Source organism: Telmatherina bonti (assembly GCF_933228915.1).
Source record: "Telmatherina bonti genome assembly, chromosome: 10".
In the NCBI taxonomy this organism is placed as follows: Eukaryota; Metazoa; Chordata; class Actinopteri; order Atheriniformes; family Telmatherinidae; genus Telmatherina; species Telmatherina bonti.
Window position 1 is genome coordinate 27,216,302 of NC_136628.1, and position 19,476 is coordinate 27,235,777.

The 19,476-nt window shown below is 41.0% G+C and overlaps 1 protein-coding gene across 1 annotated transcript in view; it reads right to left on the reverse strand.

Annotated features, from left to right (window-relative positions):
* Positions 1–1,024: 1,024 nt before the first annotated feature.
* Positions 1,025–19,476, reverse strand: part of pcdh1a (protocadherin 1a) — a gene marked incomplete at its 3' end in the record, with an annotated part of 73,213 nt that continues 54,761 nt past the window's right edge. Inside the window, exons 3-4 of the mRNA XM_079247758.1 lie at positions 19,295–19,476; positions 1,025–1,395 (exon numbers count right to left, since the gene is read on the reverse strand). The exon at positions 19,295–19,476 is cut by the window's right edge and continues 38 nt beyond it. Coding sequence (XP_079103884.1) covers positions 1,025–1,395; positions 19,295–19,476 — 553 coding nt within the window. The remainder of the gene's footprint in view (positions 1,396–19,294) is intronic.

Genomic DNA, 19,476 nt, shown 5'->3' on the forward strand with positions numbered 1-19,476 from the left:
ACTACAAGCTGTGTAGGAATGGACTGCAAGTTAAGGAGCCCATCTGATTGTCACAACGGAGAGGGACTTTCTACATTGGTATGTTTGTATAATCTCATTTGAAGTGAGAAGCCAATCAGAATGTGTCTGGCGAGTACTCTCCATCTGGTCATCGTGACCCTAAGGTTGTGTGGCCAAGTCAACCGTTTTCATGATGAATGACAGGTCACAGTGCTGCGATTCAGTGGAACATAATGTCAGTTTAAATGCTGCCACACAGCTCTCTCTGCCAGTGGCTGAGCTCTACAGGGAGCGGAGGTAAAGGCCATTCTACTATGATTAGGGGTCAAAGGTGTATATGTGTGTGTGTGGTAGTGTGGAGCAGATAAATGCCTTCCATATTATCGAGCTCCACTCCGGGAGATGGTCTCAATCAAGTTTAAACAGCAGCAGTAAATAAAAGCTTAAATATGCTAAAATTCAGAGGCATTTTTTTCAGCTTATGCCAGACAAAAATATATGTAGAACACACCATTCAAATGTATTTACAGCTCTGTACATTAAGAGTGACCGTTTCGTTTGATTCCTGGTCAAAAGCGTTATGCTTTCTGATATGGCCGGACCGGCTGTCTATTAAATTATATCTAGCAATGGCACAAGAGCACTGTTCACAACTGTCAAATTCAAGAGATCACTTCACAGAATGGGACTTGCCTAACTACAACAAGAATTAGTTACTACTAAAGTAGCTGTTTCCATTTGCATTTCCTTTTTATCTTTCTGAATTGGATCCGTCGAGGATTTGAATAAATAAATGAGTGAGTGCATCAACTAACTTTGTGAGATCATTCATAAATATGCTGATGAATTAATAATTTAGGTCGGAAATGATGAAAACAAGTGTTCATGCCAGTGATTGAATGAGTCATAGCCTATTGTTACCTAGAAAAACAGCTGTTGGCTTTAGCTCACGGACAGCCTGTTCCTCCCTCTGAAGTGCTTGTATCTTTACTTCATCTGCGGACCGATCAGATGAATTTGTTCCTCACAGGTAAATTTCTCGTTTTGGAGTGTGGGCAGAAGGGGATGTGGGGGGGAACTCGGAGGCTACGCTCAGGGGCATTTCCTCTAAGGGGCAGTCCTGATTGGCATCATGACCACTGTTGGAATAGGCACTGCGAGAAGGTGGAAGGCGCGACCGGTGCTCCTCTCCACCCAGCCTGGCGCTCCCGTTTGCCAAGCGTCCCAGGCTCCCTCTCTCCTGGTAAGGCACGAAGGTGGAGAGTTTGGGTGGGTTCCTGGTCTTGCGTACGGGGGAGGGATGCCCAGGCATCCAGCAGGCATCTGAGTGGCCCAACTCGCTGCACTCAGTTGTACAGTTTCCGGTCATCGCCACATCGGGGAGGGAGCGGATATCTGTGGGAAGGTGAGAGGAAACAACACCATTACGGAGAGCCTCATAGTGGTAAACACTTAAACAGGAAAAAAAAAAAAAAAAAAAGTTGATACAAACAAATGGCATTTTAAAGCAGAAATTGTGTCATCTGAAACAACCCATGAAACACCCCCCCCCCCCCCCCCCCCCCCTCCCCCCCCCCTCCTCGAGGTCTTTGCAGCTGTTGCTAAGCAGTCAGCAGCAGTTGCTATGTAGCTGTCGCTATGCACTGTGTAATGAGTGCTAGTGTGTGTGTCTAGTCCACAAGCTGGTGTGGTAGATGCAAGAGACAGCCTGCTGTGCCTGTGTCATTTAGAAGTATCTGACAGCAGTTTGTCTGACATATTTGTAATAAATCATCTTATTGTTAAAACTTCCCGGAGCAATAGATTTCCATTGCATGTAATTTACATGTTGTCGATGATTCACTAAATGTGTATTAAAGATATTAAAAAAAAAGAAAAAAAAAAAGACTTAGAACACAACAGCCACACAGTGTCGAGACATGCAGGGTTTGGATATAGAAGGACTAGTTGGAACCCCTGGGGAAAAAACCCATTGCTGAATGAGTTATTGACTGACAGTGCTGAAATGAGTTCCCTGCCCTTGATTATTATCCATTTTTTATTCAAGTGCTCCTAATTAAATAAATGGGTCTATGACCTAGTGACCTCGTTTTAACGAACAAGCCGAGAAAGCTCCGAAATAACTTCGCTTAAGCTATCGCTCAAGAACATCAGGCCTCTAAAAGCATTTGAGAAGCAGCGTGTTTGTTCACCAGAAATGTGCAGTTGGCAGCCAGCAGACTGGCTAAGCAGAACACCTGTTGACAAGCTGAACGTACAGCCCAGATTAAACGGAAATACCACTCAATTCATCTTGTTATCCCTTCAGACCCATGCAGGGACAGCTAGTTCGATGTCTGAGAGGAGGAACATACGACTGAGATCTGCTTCTCCGTGATGTCACTGACATGTGACGTTCTGATTGCTGTGCTGAATGTATTACTGTAATGCCACAAGGCTGTCCACACCATGAGAGAACGCGTCCATCACGGATTCTCTGTCTTGCAGGATGGTGCGTGAATGAGAGGAAATGTATTCAGAAAGAGAGCTGAGAGCTCAGTATTGCACTCACACACACACACACACAACAAATGGGAAGATGTTGCTGCATGTGAATGATGCTACCACAAGAGATGACGTATCAAAAGGCAGTTGTAACAGTTCACAGTTAATAGAAAAAAATGCCAGCTTGACAGTAAGCCTATGAGACATACCATCAGTATTGTGCTCATGACCAGTGGCAAGATAATTAGCCCACAAAATGTCAGACCTTTGAGGGTGGAAAAACTGCATTTGGTTCACGAAGGCTTCAGTCAATCAAGAGACAAAGTGAGACAGCATATGCATTAAGACTTTCAGCTGCTTTACTGTTAAAAAGAATGGAGATTTTTCTCTTTTTCTTCCTTTTTATGTCATTGTCCTCACTGGTTACCTTTTTTTTTTTTCATGGGTAATCCAAATACAATTGTCCTATTGTTTATTGCGGTAATAAAAATTGGACAAACAATGCATAGCTCGAGCTATTGTTGCAGCTAATCTCATTGTTCCTGTAATCCTAAATAGCTAGATGTTTAGGCTTTTTAATGCATTTATTTCACAACTGAACAACGTTAAGGCTCATTCAGGCTTAATTATATCATTATGCTTAAGTAAATTATTCCTTTTATTTTTACGAGGTCATTGTCATTTGGCAAGGACTCTTTTGGAACGATCCGACAATACTTTGATGCCCGATTTAGAACAAGAAAACACAAAACGGAGCTACGAGAAAGTACGGGCAACAGGGGGAAGAGATGAATGTGTGTCTGTGTGTGTGCACGCGTACCATCTCATGGATGACGAGCAGAGCTTCATTTTCAGCACTGCTAACAGAGTCGTCTGTGTGCATCACAGCAGCAGAATGGACTCTTGCTGCAATAGACGCTCACGGAGAGTCAGAGAGAGGTTTGAGGAGTACGCTTCTAAGCACAAGCACAGCCATGTAGGCATCTACCCCAAAAGGATTTCACACTTGATTAAAACCTCTCCACAGCTTTCAGGAGGTTTACGCCTCACCAAGAGGCCTCCTGTTATAATCGGCACAGCTTCACATCTACAGAACAAATCAGAGTACAGGAAACAACAACAAAAAAAAAAAAGTAGATTTAATGGAGGTTTTCTGAAACATTTAACATGCCACATTTCAGCATGTTTCTGTCTTTATAAATTAGAAATTGCCATTTAATGTGAACATGCGATCCGGTATGCATGAATAGAAGCGTGCCTCACTCATATTCAGCGACTGAAAAGCACAAATTTCTCTTTTAACTCTTCAGTTCTCCAAAAGAACCAAATTTAAGGTTGAGTGATTGCCATGTCTTGACTAAATGTCAGACCGGTAATTGACTTCAGGTTGACTTTGTGGTAAAGAAGATAACTAGGACTTATCTAAAGGAATGGCAACTAAAAGTAAACATGGTGTAAAAAAAAAAAAAAAAAAAAAAAAATGACAACATGCATCAGTGACAAGAATCCAAATTGCTCATTCTTAACCTTGTTCGTCATCATCAGGGGCCATAAAATCAGCAGTGACAGCTAAATACATGTTTAGCATGCCAAACCCATGTCATTTTCCTCCATCGGTGCCAAATCGCATATCCCACGTCATCTAGAGGGAACATACACGCTCTCCTGCCTGCAATTTTAGTAGGTCATTACCTTGTCGACTTGTTTTCCATCCACATTTAATTTGATGTTCTTTAAAATGCTGCTTTAAGAAAAAACCTCAAGTTAATGGACCATTTCACGTTTCTTTTTTTTTTTTTTTTTCCTTTTTTTAAAAAAAAAAAATCTATCTCTAACTGTAACCTGCTGTGTTGCTCATTCTTCCATCCAGGTATTTCTCTTCACAGGTCAGCTCTAAAACAGAAACTTCCAGCATGCAATAATGCATCTGTTATTCTGTTGTCATGACTGCATGTCATGATAGGATGTATCTTTTGTGAAAGCACAAGTTTTTACATTTGCTTGGGCTGACCTTTCTGCCACGTTCAAATCCATTTCCACAACAAAAGATCAATACTGATCATTATACTTGTGTGTCTGCCTTTTGCTGTGGCCATTAGCCATCTGTAGCCGTGGTGCAGACCACTTACGGTGTGGCAAACTCCTGTCCACTCTGCAAATGAAAACATACTCCCACAACCAATCGGTTGATCATTGTTTGAATATGAAGTGGACTTGATGAAGCAAATCCAACTTGGCCTGAAAGACCAGTCAACAGCACTGTGGGAAAATTGTTATTTTCACATACACTCTACCCTTCTATACCTGCTGTACCTATATCTGAAATAAATCTGCTCACACTCTGGAACAAGCCCTTTAGAGTTTATAGTCTTTTATGTCATGGATGGATAGCTGAGGTGGGCAATGGAAAAACAGATGCACTAACCACAGGACTATTACGCCAGTGGCTGAAATAGGCTGACTGGACTTTGAGAGCTTCTCATTTGGTTTTGAAGAGCAGTGACTCAGTGACATTTCTTCCTCTCTTGCCCAGCAGAATTCTTCTCCTGCACACTCAAAAAAAAATGGACTGCACCTGCACCTTTTGTCCCGTTATTAGAGAAAGTCCCGTCTGCTCGCTTAAAGCGATAGAACTAAAAAAGAAACCTGGAAATTTCTACCTTCTCCCACCTTGGGCACGGCGGCAGCAGCTCGCAGTGGACCTTAGGAAAAAAGCTTCGGAAAGCACCTTAACTGCAGTAGCAAAACCTGCACTCCACAGTGCTGTTACAGAGTGGGGGTACACGCAGAGCTTAACCCGCTGGCTGACAGATACATGTGAGGGGTGGGTTTGCATGCTGCTTGCATCAGGGTGCCAGTGGGAGGTGTTGAGTGTCTGAGGCAGGCTTCCTCATCGTCTGATCCCCTGCCCACGGGCATGGGGGAAGCTGCCTCTTCCTGAGATTTCACACTGCTCCTCTCTGTTTGATTGCAAATGCTGCCTCTCCCCACTGGCTGCTTTCTAGCGTGCACGCCACTCCGCTATGATCGATGGCGGACGAATGTGAGAGAGCCACAGCTCATGGAGGGATAACAGGGGGAATGGTCACTAATGTTTGGGAGAGAGGGAGGTAAATGTAAATTGTGTATTTGTGGCTCCTGTGAAGAGTTTATGTAATCAATGACAAGGGAAGTTCCAAGGAACATGAGACAAAAGAAATCTTCCTATCAGAGCAGACAAGTAGTGTGTGTGTGTGTGTGTGTGTGTATGGTGGCTATCAGTATAATAACTGGGTGTGAAAGCATTCTGTGGATGTCATCCTCTGTGAGGAAAAACAACAAGGGTTTTGTATTTATTTAGCTGTGACATGTCAAGTCTTGTTATTCAAGTAAGCAGCATGCAGAAGCAACCAAAAACATTATTTATTCCCCCCACCCTTGCAGAAGGACACTTTTTTTTTTTAGAGAAAGAAACTTGCTACATGTGCACAAACATAGTGTTGACATGCACATTTTCCCTTGTTTATTGTAACAGAAAACAAAAGAACATTGGAGGGGGGGGGGGCGTTTGTAGCTGTTGAAATGCACTTTAATATCTCATCAGCAACATCGTAACACGTAGACGAATTTGTTCCCCTTATCGAGACAGAAAATGATGTGCGAGATAAAAAGCAATCAGCCATTGCTATGCTCTTGTGTTGCTCAATAGATAATTGATTTGTATTCATTCTAAAGACTGCTTTGTGTTAAAGCCTCACCAAAGCAAGACTTTAAGTCAAGACTCTGTAAACCATAAAAGGGAATTTGCGCTTCTCAAAGTGTAAAAGGTTAAATGTTTTGCTGGACACGGGTTAATCAATTCTCAGTCGAGCCGTACGCGGAAGGCGATGGCAGGAAAAAGAATTGGTTCGAAGCACAAGTGTCAAAGTCTCCATCAGAGACTCGGTGAGATCTAAATTCTTGGCTTCCTGAGCAGGCGAGCCTCTTGCTGACAAAGGTTGATGAGTGGACATGTCGGCCAGAGGCACATCAGGAAAAAGATGCTGTAGCTGCTTCAGTGGGTGCTGGTGCACCTCCTGTCAGATCTCTCGCCATCCACCATTTTGTATTAGAGTTCTTTTATTTGAAGACTGCCTTTTGTATCACTGCATTTGACAAAGCCTTAGCACCTGCTGACAGATCACGCTATGCACCAGCTCCTCCAATTGAGAAGCTGATATGCAGTGTGATATGTCAACCAACACTCAGGCTTTGTCAAACTGTGACACATCCACAAGGCTTCTTCAGATAAAAGCGCTTCAAAAACATTGGTAAAGGACTGAGAGTGAAGAGTTCTAAATGATGATATAGTTCCTTTTTTGAGCAATGTAATTGATTGATGTTTGTGAGAAGCTTCATGCCCCTGTCCACTGTTATATGTTTGACTTGTAGGCCAGTTACTGACTGGAAATTTCATTCTCAACCACCACAATACAATACTGATTCAATGCACATGCAAAAAAAAGAAAAAAAAAAAGAAAAGAAAATTATTTCAAGTTTCCCTGTTAGACTTTCTTTCTCATATGCAGTCCAAGCAATACAGGTTTATGTTTTTGTGGCCAAGGAAATGGACTATAAATAACCTTCTTATTTGCTTAAAGACATTACACCATTTGTAACATAGGATTTGGTATACACATGACATAAAAGTGAAGAAATTTGCCTTTCGCTCTTTATGTAAAGCTTTCTGTAGAACAGCTAAACAGCCTTGTTCTTTATCAGAGGACTACAGAGACAGAGTTAGATATGCATTTTGAGAATGAATAGCATTGGTTAGCCATCAATGCTTCACTCTAAATGGAGAAATTTGCATTTGCTCTTCGGGCTAATGCAGGTATTTTATTAATGCTGTTCATTTAAATCTTTACTGTAGGCTGCTCCACACTTGATGAAGGGTTTAATACAAAAAAAAAAAAAAAAAGGGGGGGGGGGGGGGGGTCTGATTAGTACTAAAACAAAGTATTAGAACAGCTAGTGTTTCATATGTGTTTTAAATGTAACTTAGAATGAAGGGAATCAATCCCCACTTGTTTTTCTTCTCATTATGTGGCAGCACCATGTAACACCACAACAATGTGAGAGATCTTACAGGCAGAGCGTTGTAAAAAAAGGCAACTTTAGTTGCATAGGGTTTTTTTTTTTCTTAATTCTTTAGGCGGTTTTCACAGTCTTATCATATATTTACACTTGCCTGTATAATTTAAGCCCATTGTGCTTCTTCCTGTCTGTGTTTCTCGCACTCCTGAAATAGGAAACCTTGTATTTCCCATTCAATTGTCTGAGTAATTTAATTAGAAAAGCTCAAGGAAATGTAGACTGAATCCCTGGTGTGTAGGATTGTAACTGGATGCTATATGGCTTTGTTTTTCCCCACCAGGTTTGTGATCATTTTTGCAATGGGTAACACCTTGAAGTCGGCATTTTATACAATTCTATAAAAGCGAAGTATATATGTTGAAAAGAAAAAACACATGAAAACATGAAAAAGGAAAAATCAGCCATACAATTAATTGAAATTAAACATCAAATAAGTTACTACCAATTTATTGAGAAATATAAATAATAGCAAATTGATAAGCTAAAATAAATTAAGCCAAAAATAAATAAATAAAAATAAAATAAAAAAAGGAAGTGGTTTGTCACAAATGTCACACTAGGGGTCCCAGAGTTAAGGAAGAAAGTAGCATTACATTTTATCTACAATAAGCATGGTGAAAAACTGTTAAAATTTCCTAGCTGAAATACTTAATTAACTTAATCTCATGTGCATGTTTGTAGCTGATTTTTATGGTGCAGTTCATGTAAAACAATGATGAAAGGCAGTGCTATAATTGGATGTGAAATGTCTCATGTTTTGGTGACACGTCATTTCATTTAACAACATTACTTCCTCTTCCATATAAAAAGGATGAATGAGGTTTATCTGAAAGTCTTTCCATCAATACTTATTGTAATAGAGTTGTAGATTTTTAGCAGGAGCTAGTGTAAACAAAGTCTTCCAACAAAGCAGTGGAGTTGTACTTTATGCATCTCAGAAGCTTAGAATCAGAAGCCAACTTCAGCATCGTGACATGGGGCTGAAAAACAAGTCATTTTTATTCACTGGGGTTGCATTCACATCAGGCTAGACTCGGTCCGATCAGGGACTCGGCTCAGTTGTAGGGGGTTTATCCATGCAGACTGACATTGTGGTCACACTGCACTCCATTCAAGGTCAAACTGGCCAAAACTTCCCAATAATATATCCCCGTTCCCACCAAAGGTGGCAGTGCAGTAATTAGCAAAAGAGAGGACAAGACCCGCATGAAGAAGAAAAGCCCTCCTCTTGAGAGCTAAATATGGAGCAGAAAACTATCACTGTTTCGGGTTTTTTAATTTGCCTTATGCAATTATACTGCAGAAATATACTGCAACAATGACTGGTATGAACAACAGACGAGGCAGAGGACTCTTACATCAAGTGTAGAAAGGGATTTTTTTTTTTTTACTTTGTAGTCCTCTTGAAATGGACTGAGACTTGCTTTTGTAGGGAGACCGGGTCCGCTTCTTTGGTCTGAATCAGAATTCGTTTGGCGTATTCACAGCTCCTGAAACGCAGGAGACTTTCCGAGCAAATGGACTAGGATTCGAATCAAAAAGGCTGATGTGAATGTGCCCTTAATCAATCTGGAAAAAGCAGGTTGAGGTCATGGATGAATCGATAATGCTGCTTAGTGATGTAAGCCAAAACAAACTGGACAAAACTGAGGAGATGATGCACCAAACTTTCTAGGGTAGAACTGAAAGACAATGGAAAAGTAATGTGGTCAGCTGGCCATGTCATGACTGCTGGAACTTGACAATAGGAGCTGTAAATGGTAAATGGACTTATACTAATATAGCACTTTTGCAGTCATGCAAACCGCTCAAAGCGCTTTACACTACTTGTCACATTCACCCATTCACACACACACTCATACAACACACTCTGATAGGCACATCAGAGGGCAGCTTGGGGTTCAGTGTCTTGCCCCAGGACACTTCAGCATTTTAGTCAGGGGAAGCCTGGAATCGACCTCCCAACTTTCCAGTTGAAGGATGACTGCTCTTTCTCCTGAGCTACAGCCACCCCAGCTGTATTGATTAGTCATAAAATAAGCAACAAATGGTTTAAAGAATTTGTCTGTATGTTTGGGAAAATTAGTATAGTGACAGAATTAAAGAAGGCTAGGATATACTCTACACTCTGAAAAGAGCATGTCTTCCTCCAGCAGCAGATGTTGTAGTGGACTGGAAAGATAAGGAAGAAAATGGTCAGGGGACTTGGTCAACAAATACAGAAGACGTTCCAAACAAGTTCTACAAGATCAGGGCAAGATTCTGGATACTATAATAAAAACAAATTAAGACATAAACATGCAACAAACACCAAAATGTGGTCAAGAAAACGTGGATTCATTATCAGTGAATCTAGGAACCTAATAGTGTATCCTTATAAAAAAAATGCAGGACTATGACATGGGGTAGAAATCACAATACGGATGGAAATGAGCTGCTTGGTGAAGGTCTGTGCTCTCAGAGTGCTGCTTTAGTTACTGTTAATTGTGGCAGTTTTGGTCCTTGACAGCTTTAGGCCCTTTCTGCAGCCCTTTATCAGTAAGAGTTCTCAATGCCCTTCTATTCAAGGAAGGAGCTGTTTCGTTTAGCAAAAGCTGAAAGAAAAAACCTGAGGATTCGTCTCCATTCTCTTAATGTTTGTTGTATTTAAGTTGTTTATTTCCTTGAAGTGAATTTTCCTTGAGGCATTTGCAGTTATATTCTTTTATCATGTTGCATACCCAGTGTGCTGAAAGGGAATTTAAAAGTTCTATCAAACCAAGGAATGACATTGGCAATTTGATTTTCTTTGTTTTAAAAAAATTAAAAAAAAAAAAAATATATATATATATAAACATCTTCCTTTTCCGTGATCTCCATCTCGTCTTATCAAAGAGTAAATAATTTTCTTCCCAGAATTTTCCCCAGGAGCATATTCCTATGCATGCCTTTCATGCTCGCTATCTTCCATTGACTGATCTTATTGACATGTTAAATGGATGTCTTCCATGATCCATTTGTTGTTCTTCCTCCCCTTTCGATCGAGCCGTTATCTCGTTGCTAATTCTGCCTTTGATCTCCACAGCCTGTTATGTGCAACATTGGGAGCGCTAACATTAGCTTCTAATTACCCCTAAACCTTCTAAGGATTCTGAACAGAGCAAACTGTAGGAGTGGTGGATGCAGTTTCAAAGAGATGGTCTGCTATGAAGCAGCATATTTTCCAACTCTTCTGGGCTTCACAATCTCGCCTGTGGCCGTGGTGTTTCCATGACAGCTTTTATCATTTGGTCATATATCACATCCTTCAACCATAACCCAAGTGGTCATACTCAGATATATATCACACTACGGTGCAGTCTGGATGTATTATAGCTGAAATGCATGCATCAGCACAACTGATACAAAGAGATAACTGGTTAAATTAATACACACAGTACACATTGAGATAATACTGTCACAGGAGGTAGATAATTTCCATGCCTGATATGGACAAATATCAACATAATCTCACAAAATCCCATCTTTAGAGTCATGTAAGCAGCCCATGGAGCAGCTAAATAACCACCCTGGAGAGGCAAAGCTTTATTTGACCATTTACTGCAGATAGAGAGTTGCTGCATGACTGACAATTCTCTGGGAAAGTCAGCACACTAACGCGGTCAGATGGAAAGCTCCGTTCCCACAATGCTCTGAACAATACAGCCATGTGTTTGGAGCAGGACAATTCAGATTTACAACATGATGGAATATGAAAATTGCCTTTTTTTTTTTTTGGTAGCTGAGAGGCAACAGGAAAAGAAGAGCAGCAATCTATCTATGCTGATGCGCTCACTGTGCCCTCTGCCAGGCAATAGCTTTTCTGTCAAGGCTTTGATTAGGGAAAGGGGGGGAAATAGCACAGGGGATCAAGAATATCCTTGAATGTATAATTTTAAAGGGAAACTGTAAATTTTAGCTTTTAAAAATATGAATTTAAAGAGAAGCACAAATTACAAAAGGCAGCAGGGGGTCATCAAGGGGGCTTTTGAGGCCAGCATGATTCTTCCCACTCCCTCATTTTCCTCACCGATCTTCAGCATTTTGTTCTCAGCATTTGGTAGAGAATGGTTAATATTCATGCTCTTGGACTTTGCATAAATTCTCCGATGGAGAATCCAAATCATTGACTACATTTGCACTATTAACTTAATATTTGGTCTCATATGAAAGAAGTAACTGGAGAGAAACAAAGAGGAGCACCAGTGACCAGTGAAGACCACACAACTACACTTGAATACATTCCTGCATATTATGGGAGCGTTAAGACAGAAATATAAATGTTTAATTATAAATGTCATACGCTGACAGAGTGAAAACTACATTATGAGGTGGTAAAATTAAAATTTGATGTACTTATGCGCAAATTGGGTCACGCAAACAAAAGTTGTCTGGGTCAGTTTAGACATTTTGCTCCTCGTTTGGCAAAATCACAGAGACTTGTGATTGAAATGTTGTGTTTTAACACTGCTGCTCTTTCTCCATATTTTGCTCTGCCATGCCTACATGGTTTGTTGCAAGCTGAACAGTGGCAATCAGCGGAGGAGACCAAAGCAAAGCAAATAACAGCAACAGAGAAGGAAGCAAATGCACAGCAGGATTAAAGACTTCTGTTGTTTGTTTATTCTTTTGGGTTTTTTTTCTCCTTTCATTTTCTTTTTAATTCAATTGTCTTCTCTCGCCATCTGTTTTTTTTCTTTTGTTTCCCAGTGCCTGTGGTGGCAATATGTTTGATGGCTAACCCTTCTCCGGGCTAGACAACGTTTCGGTCGACAGCTCATCAGGATAAGTGACAAGTGTCGAGGCCTCGCACATGGCATGACCATCTGAAAGAGGGGCACCCAAAGGCAACATGGGTGGGAAATAAATAAACACAAAGAGTCATTTAACTTCAGAATTAAAGGAAAAAATGACTTTTTTCAGAGTTATTTCAGAATAAAAACTTTAATGTTTTAAAGGATGCCAGGAATTTCTAGAATTGGTGAAATAATCACTGCAAGGAAAAAAAATAGTTTTTTCTTTCCTTGCAACAGGCCAGTAAAATGCCAGTTATGTCACCGAAATGCATAACACTGTAACGTGTTTGGCTGCGAAGAAAAAGCAATACTAATTCAAATCATTTTTTTTATTAAGCTTAAGGCATGCTGACTATTGATGGAATTATGAAGCATGTTAACACAAAACTGCAAATTAACAATTGATTCCTTCACAAATAGGGGTGGAGGAAGAAAAAATACTTCTACTTTCCATGTTGTTGTTAAGAGGACATTTTTACTTTGACTAGATCTAGCCTTCGCTGAGTTTGTGAGGTCCTTAAACTGCAGGGAATTCTGAGATATCTGCAAGAAAGCCTTAAAGTCAGAGCGGCTTCATTCCTCTGAGACTTTCTGGAAATAAGGAAATGCATGTCAGACCCATACAGTACAATTCTAGTCCCTCAAGTGCCATCCATCATTGAAGGGCTGAACACTAGTTAGAGGGAGGTTCAGCGGCTCACACTATGATGGAGAGATGACCCCCAGGGCCTTCCTCTGACGCTGTCCAAGCAGCCCGACCAAGTGAGGCTGAAGTGGAACTGGCCCCCAGCCAGCTAGCCTCCCAGATGCGCAGTGCTCTACCTGCTCTACGAATCACATCTGGGGTGAGACCGGGTAAGACCCACAGAGAGCAACAGAGCTCTACCTCCACTTTCTATTTCTGCCTCCATAATTATCCTTATGGTTTCAACCCAAGATCCCCTGGACGTCCTGGTGCATACTCAGCTAAAAGAATCATCTCCTAAAGATCTGAGCAGCAGCAGGCTGATGAAAGAAATTTTATTCCATGTGTCTTTTATAATCTAGTACTTTCAAGCCCAAATTTACACGCACATTACCACCTCCAAACCTGCTGCTTCAGCACGCTGCTGCCAAGACTTACTGGCATGGTAAAGAGTAGAGAGGATACTATCCAATTTTTTTTTTTGCCCAAGTACAGCAAGCCATCTACTTTTGTTAGCCTAATACATGAGCACATCTAAAGCTTAGGGACACTGGCTCAGGCATACCAGCTCACTCATTCATTTTACAGGCTTAGTGTTAACGCCGGACATGTTCAGTGGCAGCGTGGTGTTAAAAGCACTATTTATGGAGCCTAATGTGAGCTTATATGCATGTACTTTTCTTTCTGCCCACAGTTCTGAACCTTTTTCTGATTTTTCATCCACATTACAGTGGAACAGGATATGAGTAGCTTATGAACGTCTCAGCTACAATGACAATAGCAAAGAAGATGTTGGAAAGAAAGTTTTCAGAAATCTGTTTGTTTATTTCTTCTTTTTAATTCAGACACATATTTGTGCTTTTATATCCCTAATAAAACTTTTGTCCTCCTTTTCTTTTATTCTTTTGAAGAAGAAGCCAAATCCCCGAAGACAACAATAAAGAAAATGGCAAAGTACACAATTCAAAGTTGGGAATATTAAAAAAAAAAAAAAAAAAAAAAAAAAAACAATAAAGAAAGTAAAAGACAGAAAACACTAACTGATATTAAGTCTGCAAGAAAGCCCAAAATAAATTTCAAGTTCAGACAAAAACATCCTTTTATCAGCGATGTTATCACAGCCTTAAAGTTAGCTGGACACAGTGATGAAACTGCAGAGAAATCACTTTCATGTGTAAAAGATGGTATGAAATGAAATGAGAAGGGGAGATTTATTGGGATAATGGGGCTTGTACTCTAGCTCCATTTCGATTTCTCATGTGGCTGCAATCTCTGCCACACAATAATTCAGTTCACTCTGAGAGACAATAAGCCAATTCCATACTTTGCTGTAGTTAATGGTCTGAGATGTGATAACATGTCACAAAGCGCCTTTCAAAGATCTGGCCCGTCTGCTGTCATTTGACAAATACTGTAATGCGTGTGGTCGAAGATGGGCTTGAGTGCCTCTGTGTCATTGTTGGTGATCATGCAAGCGAAAACACAGTTTCTACTTCAAATTGGGCGAATGGAGAGCCATTCAAAGCAATGACGTGTTGACACATCATCAGTGCCAGTGGATTCAGCAGCATTGCCCCATGAAGTAATTTGTAAAAGGGCTTCAGTTTACCACTGTTCGTGGTGTCAAGCTTTATCCAGGTTAGAGGATTTAATTCTGCTCTAGTTGGGCTCTTCCAGTGACCTATTTGCTTTGAACCAAAACCACAAACAATCGGGTGGTTGCAAACAGCGGCAGCTAATGTGAGAGAAGCATAATGCCAGGATGAGCGCAGGATTACTGGAGTATTATTCATGGCATTTTGCCTTAGGGGACCACTTCTATGGACCAGTAGAAGCCTCCATGAAATGGCCAGTCGCATGACCTGTCCTGTCTCTAGGTGGTGGCAGCTCCAGCAGTGATTGGCTTTGGTCATGTCACTGGTTCAGATTTACATCGACAAATTCACTCCATAGTGCAAACAGCCTGTCACACTGACAAGGCACAATGCCTGCTGTTTGAGGAAACCCACTCCCCTGCATCAACATACTGTAATGGCATCCCAGCAGTGACCCAAGCTGGCAGTCATAGAAAAAAAGAAACCCACACACACACTGGGCCCATTAGATTGGCATTCTGCCACTCAGCCTATACAAATTCTTTCTTTAAGTCGCTATTTGTCAAAACAATTTCTCATACTTTGACCAAACAAAGTGGACCTTCACAAGAACTTCATAATGCTAATAGAGTAATGGCTAGAATAGAAGCATCCTGTCTGATTTGGATAATGGCAGGCATTGAAAGCAGAGGAAAAACCCCTGATGGGAGTTCAAACGGGACAAATATATAATGCTACAAGCATCAACTGCAGGATCTAAGGCAGGGGAAATCAGACAGCATTACTAAAGAACCTCATTATCATGCAAATGCCATGTATTCCATTTTATCTCACCGTTCTCAATGGCCCATATGGCAGTGAGTCCACACAGAGGAAGACACAGGGAGAGACCTCATGCTGGGCAAGCGGCCACATCAGAATTCCTCCATCTGTGGTCGATGGAGTTTTGTATGTGTGCGAGTGTGAGTGCATGTTAGTACCTGTCTTCAATACACCTGTATCAGTGCTAGTTCCCACTTCACACCCAGGGAGACTAAACACTGATCCCAGGAAGATTTAGTATTTTTTTGAACTTCAACAAGACTTTTGGTCAAACTTGCCCCCAGAAATAGAGAAGAGGGACATCATGGGTGCTGGACGGCACAAAGTTCTGGAGCAGCAGGAGGTTAAATTCGGCTATTTATGTTTTGTGTTATGATGTGACTCCAAATGTGTTCTAATGATCAAAATTCACTCACAGGCCTGGACTTATGACAATGTTGTATGAAAGGGAGGAATAAAGTGTCATCGGAGCATTTCTTTTAACACATAATTGATAGAGACATTAAAAAAAAAACTGCATGGCATTAAATCGAATCACCTCTGGCATGAAAGAAATCTGATGCTATCTGATCACCTATAACAGATTTTTTTATACCAATATGAATTTTGGTTCCTAAAAATAAATGATATACATCTAAAATCAACTAAATGATACTAAAAGGTCTAAAATGCACAGTTTCTTATAAAAGTCTCACTAGAAACACAGTAGATGGACAGATGGGACAGAATTGTGTTGGTTTGACTTCCTTTGTACATGACAAATCATGCATCTTGACAGCAACCAGATATATAAGATAAGCAGTTTTCATGCTGTGTGAAGCAATCAATTTAAAGGGAATTACAGAGCTCACTGATTATGATGAGAGTCTATTAAAGTAAAATAGCACTGTAATCAAAATGATTTACAGATTTAGGTTGTGATGCAACACCCTCCACTGCAAATAATAAACACATGAATTCATGCAGGGGTGCGCGCACACACATGCATCCAATGGACAGTATATGAGTGAAAATAAACACGGGGGGGGGGGCTTAAATGGAGTGCAGCCTGGAGATAAGAATTAGAAAAAAGTGCGAGAAGGGAGCAGCTGTTCAGACACACACACACACACACACACACACACACAAAAAGGAAATTCGGAAATTAATTGCTGCAGATCAGGCAGCGTGCTCGTCATATTTCAGAAATTTTATTACTCTAGTTTGAATTTACTCTTCCTTTCCCTTCCAAAGCCAAGCACCAGAACTGAAATTGTTGATGTCTGCTTCAGTGAAACTTAGAAAATATTACTTTGAGTCCACCAGTCCAAGAAACCAAGGTTATATTACATAAGTTTGCCTTAAAATGAGAGCAAATACAGAACCACATCTGCCACAGAAATTCCACACGAGATCCAAATGAACTCATAACTAATAATATAATCAGTTATTAAACCACTTCCAGAAATGATATTTGTCATAGATTTTTTACCAAAGATAAAGGAGTTGCTCAGAGCATTGAGACATCCAAGAAACATCCACTATCATTTTAATAAAAGAGCCAAACTAAAATGCATTCTGAAACACATCATTTTCTCCTTCAGGCCACTGGAAATCTCTAAAAATGTAGATTTGCTAGTGTCAAATTTCCACTGGCATGACAAAAGACACATCCATGTCGATATTTCTGGAGCCCAGTGATGCAAACGCTGACAGTCTGGAGTTCATACATTGCGTTTTATCCAACTTAAATGGAGTGACACATTATGCTCACCTCCCCATTTTTTGCCTGTCAGTCATCTTTACTGCATTGAATAAAGCTGTGCAGCGGTACAACCTGTCACTCTGCCACTCTATTGCTTAAAAAAAAAAAGACTTCATGTCACTATTCAGGTGGAGCTGGGGAGGAATCCCTCTGTCTCATTTGATTTTTCTGTCTAATCTCTCACTTTATGTGGGCTCGCTGTTATTTCCCTGAAGTGGGAATCACATATTAATTAGGTCTATCCATGGTTAGTAGTTCATCTTTGCACCTCCCTGTCCTGTGTGCTCATCCTGTGGGCTTTGCTTCTTTGTCACAGGCTTTGAGTCCCTGCTCCCTGTCACAATCGCACATCTTCCCCATCTTACGCCACCTTTTTCATTCTTTAACTGTTCCATCTCCACTTGCAATCTTGATCTCCTGCTGCTGACAACAAAGAGCGCCCCGCCTCACATAAAAAAAGAAAAGAAAAAAGTACTTTATTCTGCAGATGGGAATAACACAGTAAACAGCCACAACAACAGAAACAAAGCAGATGAAAATACATGTATCTTCCGTCCTAAGAGCATGGAGCAAATGGAAATGGTCAGCTACTGAATCCTTGGTGACCAACAAGCCTGTATATGGAATGACTAAATCTATTTAACGGGATGTGAAGCAATCTCTGACCCCTACAAGGCCTGAGGGAAAGGCATTATTGGCGAGACTTATCCTCTCCTGCACACCCACCACTGGTTCCATTCTTGAAGCATGGTGCCACTAATTGACACAAACAAACATTTACAATAGAGATGAATAAACTAACTAATGAGACCTAACGCAATCGTCAAGAAAACAGGTGATGCATCACGATGCAAGATGCCACACTAATAACGGAACACTGTCATCTGCTGTTCTGGCAAGCCGATTAGACATTCAGCCTCTCATCCTAAGGAGGCTCTCATTGTTTCTAACTTAAAAAAAAAACAAAACACATTTTAGCATTCCTTTTAGTACTCCTACGCAGTACAAACCCAGTAATGATGGATACATGTGCATTTCAACCACAGGGTGACACCATTAGAGTTGATGCCGAGCAGCAGCTCTGTCGACTCCTTGCTGATATTAGACTGCGAAAGACTTATCCTTAAAATCCATACCTCCTGCATATAAAGCAAAGACCTGCATGCTGTTGAGATAAAGCCACATTAATGCAAGGAGCTAATGATATACACACATAATGAGAAGGGTGACACGTTCTAAGTAAGCAGAAAAATATCAGAGGAAAAGAAAAAAAAAAGAGAAGTTTACTTCGGAAAGCGGTGCAATACTTGAAAGAATCGAAATGCACCATGTGAATAACTTATCATAGCGTGTTACAAAACAGGTAATGGATTATATTTGGCAGTTTAAGGTAGGAAAATTGTTATTATGACACAGTAAATGGAGTAGAAGTAAGAGCTGCAGTTACCCTAAAAATGGAGCTCTGCTGAGGCCGTCAGCCTGTGGATGGATTACTTGGGAAGAAATGATGGCATCTGCAGACTAAGCTGCTGCGTAACCTGCATCCACCTACAGGCAAGGAAATGCTTCAAGCAAACACGGTGTTGTCTGCACAGATGTCATGGTTCAGATTTATTTAGAGGGCAAATGCTCCATTAGTTGAGCTTTTTTAATTAGCACACTTGTGAGAGAGGGTCATTAAGGATGTCTGACAGAGGACCTGCTGATGAGGGGGATGGAGGCACTGCTTACTCTGGCCCCAATACCACACACACACACACACACACACACACACACACACACACCTTTACACAAACACACACAAGGAGATTTGCTTAAAAACCAATAAGATTTCACACAGTCATTCACTAACACAGCAAGTCAATGTCACAGGTGCCACAATGTCTCTACTGTAAAACAGCCACACAAATGAATCTCTCCTAAGTATCTCCATTGCCTGCAACAGCTCACACACTCACGGGAGCTTAATAAGGTCATTTACATATAAATGCATATTCATTCAAACAAGCCAGAATGGAGAGGATTGTTGCAGTACCGTTTTCCGGATGTTCGGTTTCTCCAATGCTGCCGTCTGGGGTGGTTCTCTCATAGTGGTCCTCAGGCAGGGTCAGGGGTCCGATGCGGGGACCAGACGATGACTTGCTGCTGGGAGTCTCCGATTCCTCTAAGCCGCTGTCATAGTAGCTGTGCTGCGAAGCATCCTGCAGGTCCTGCACA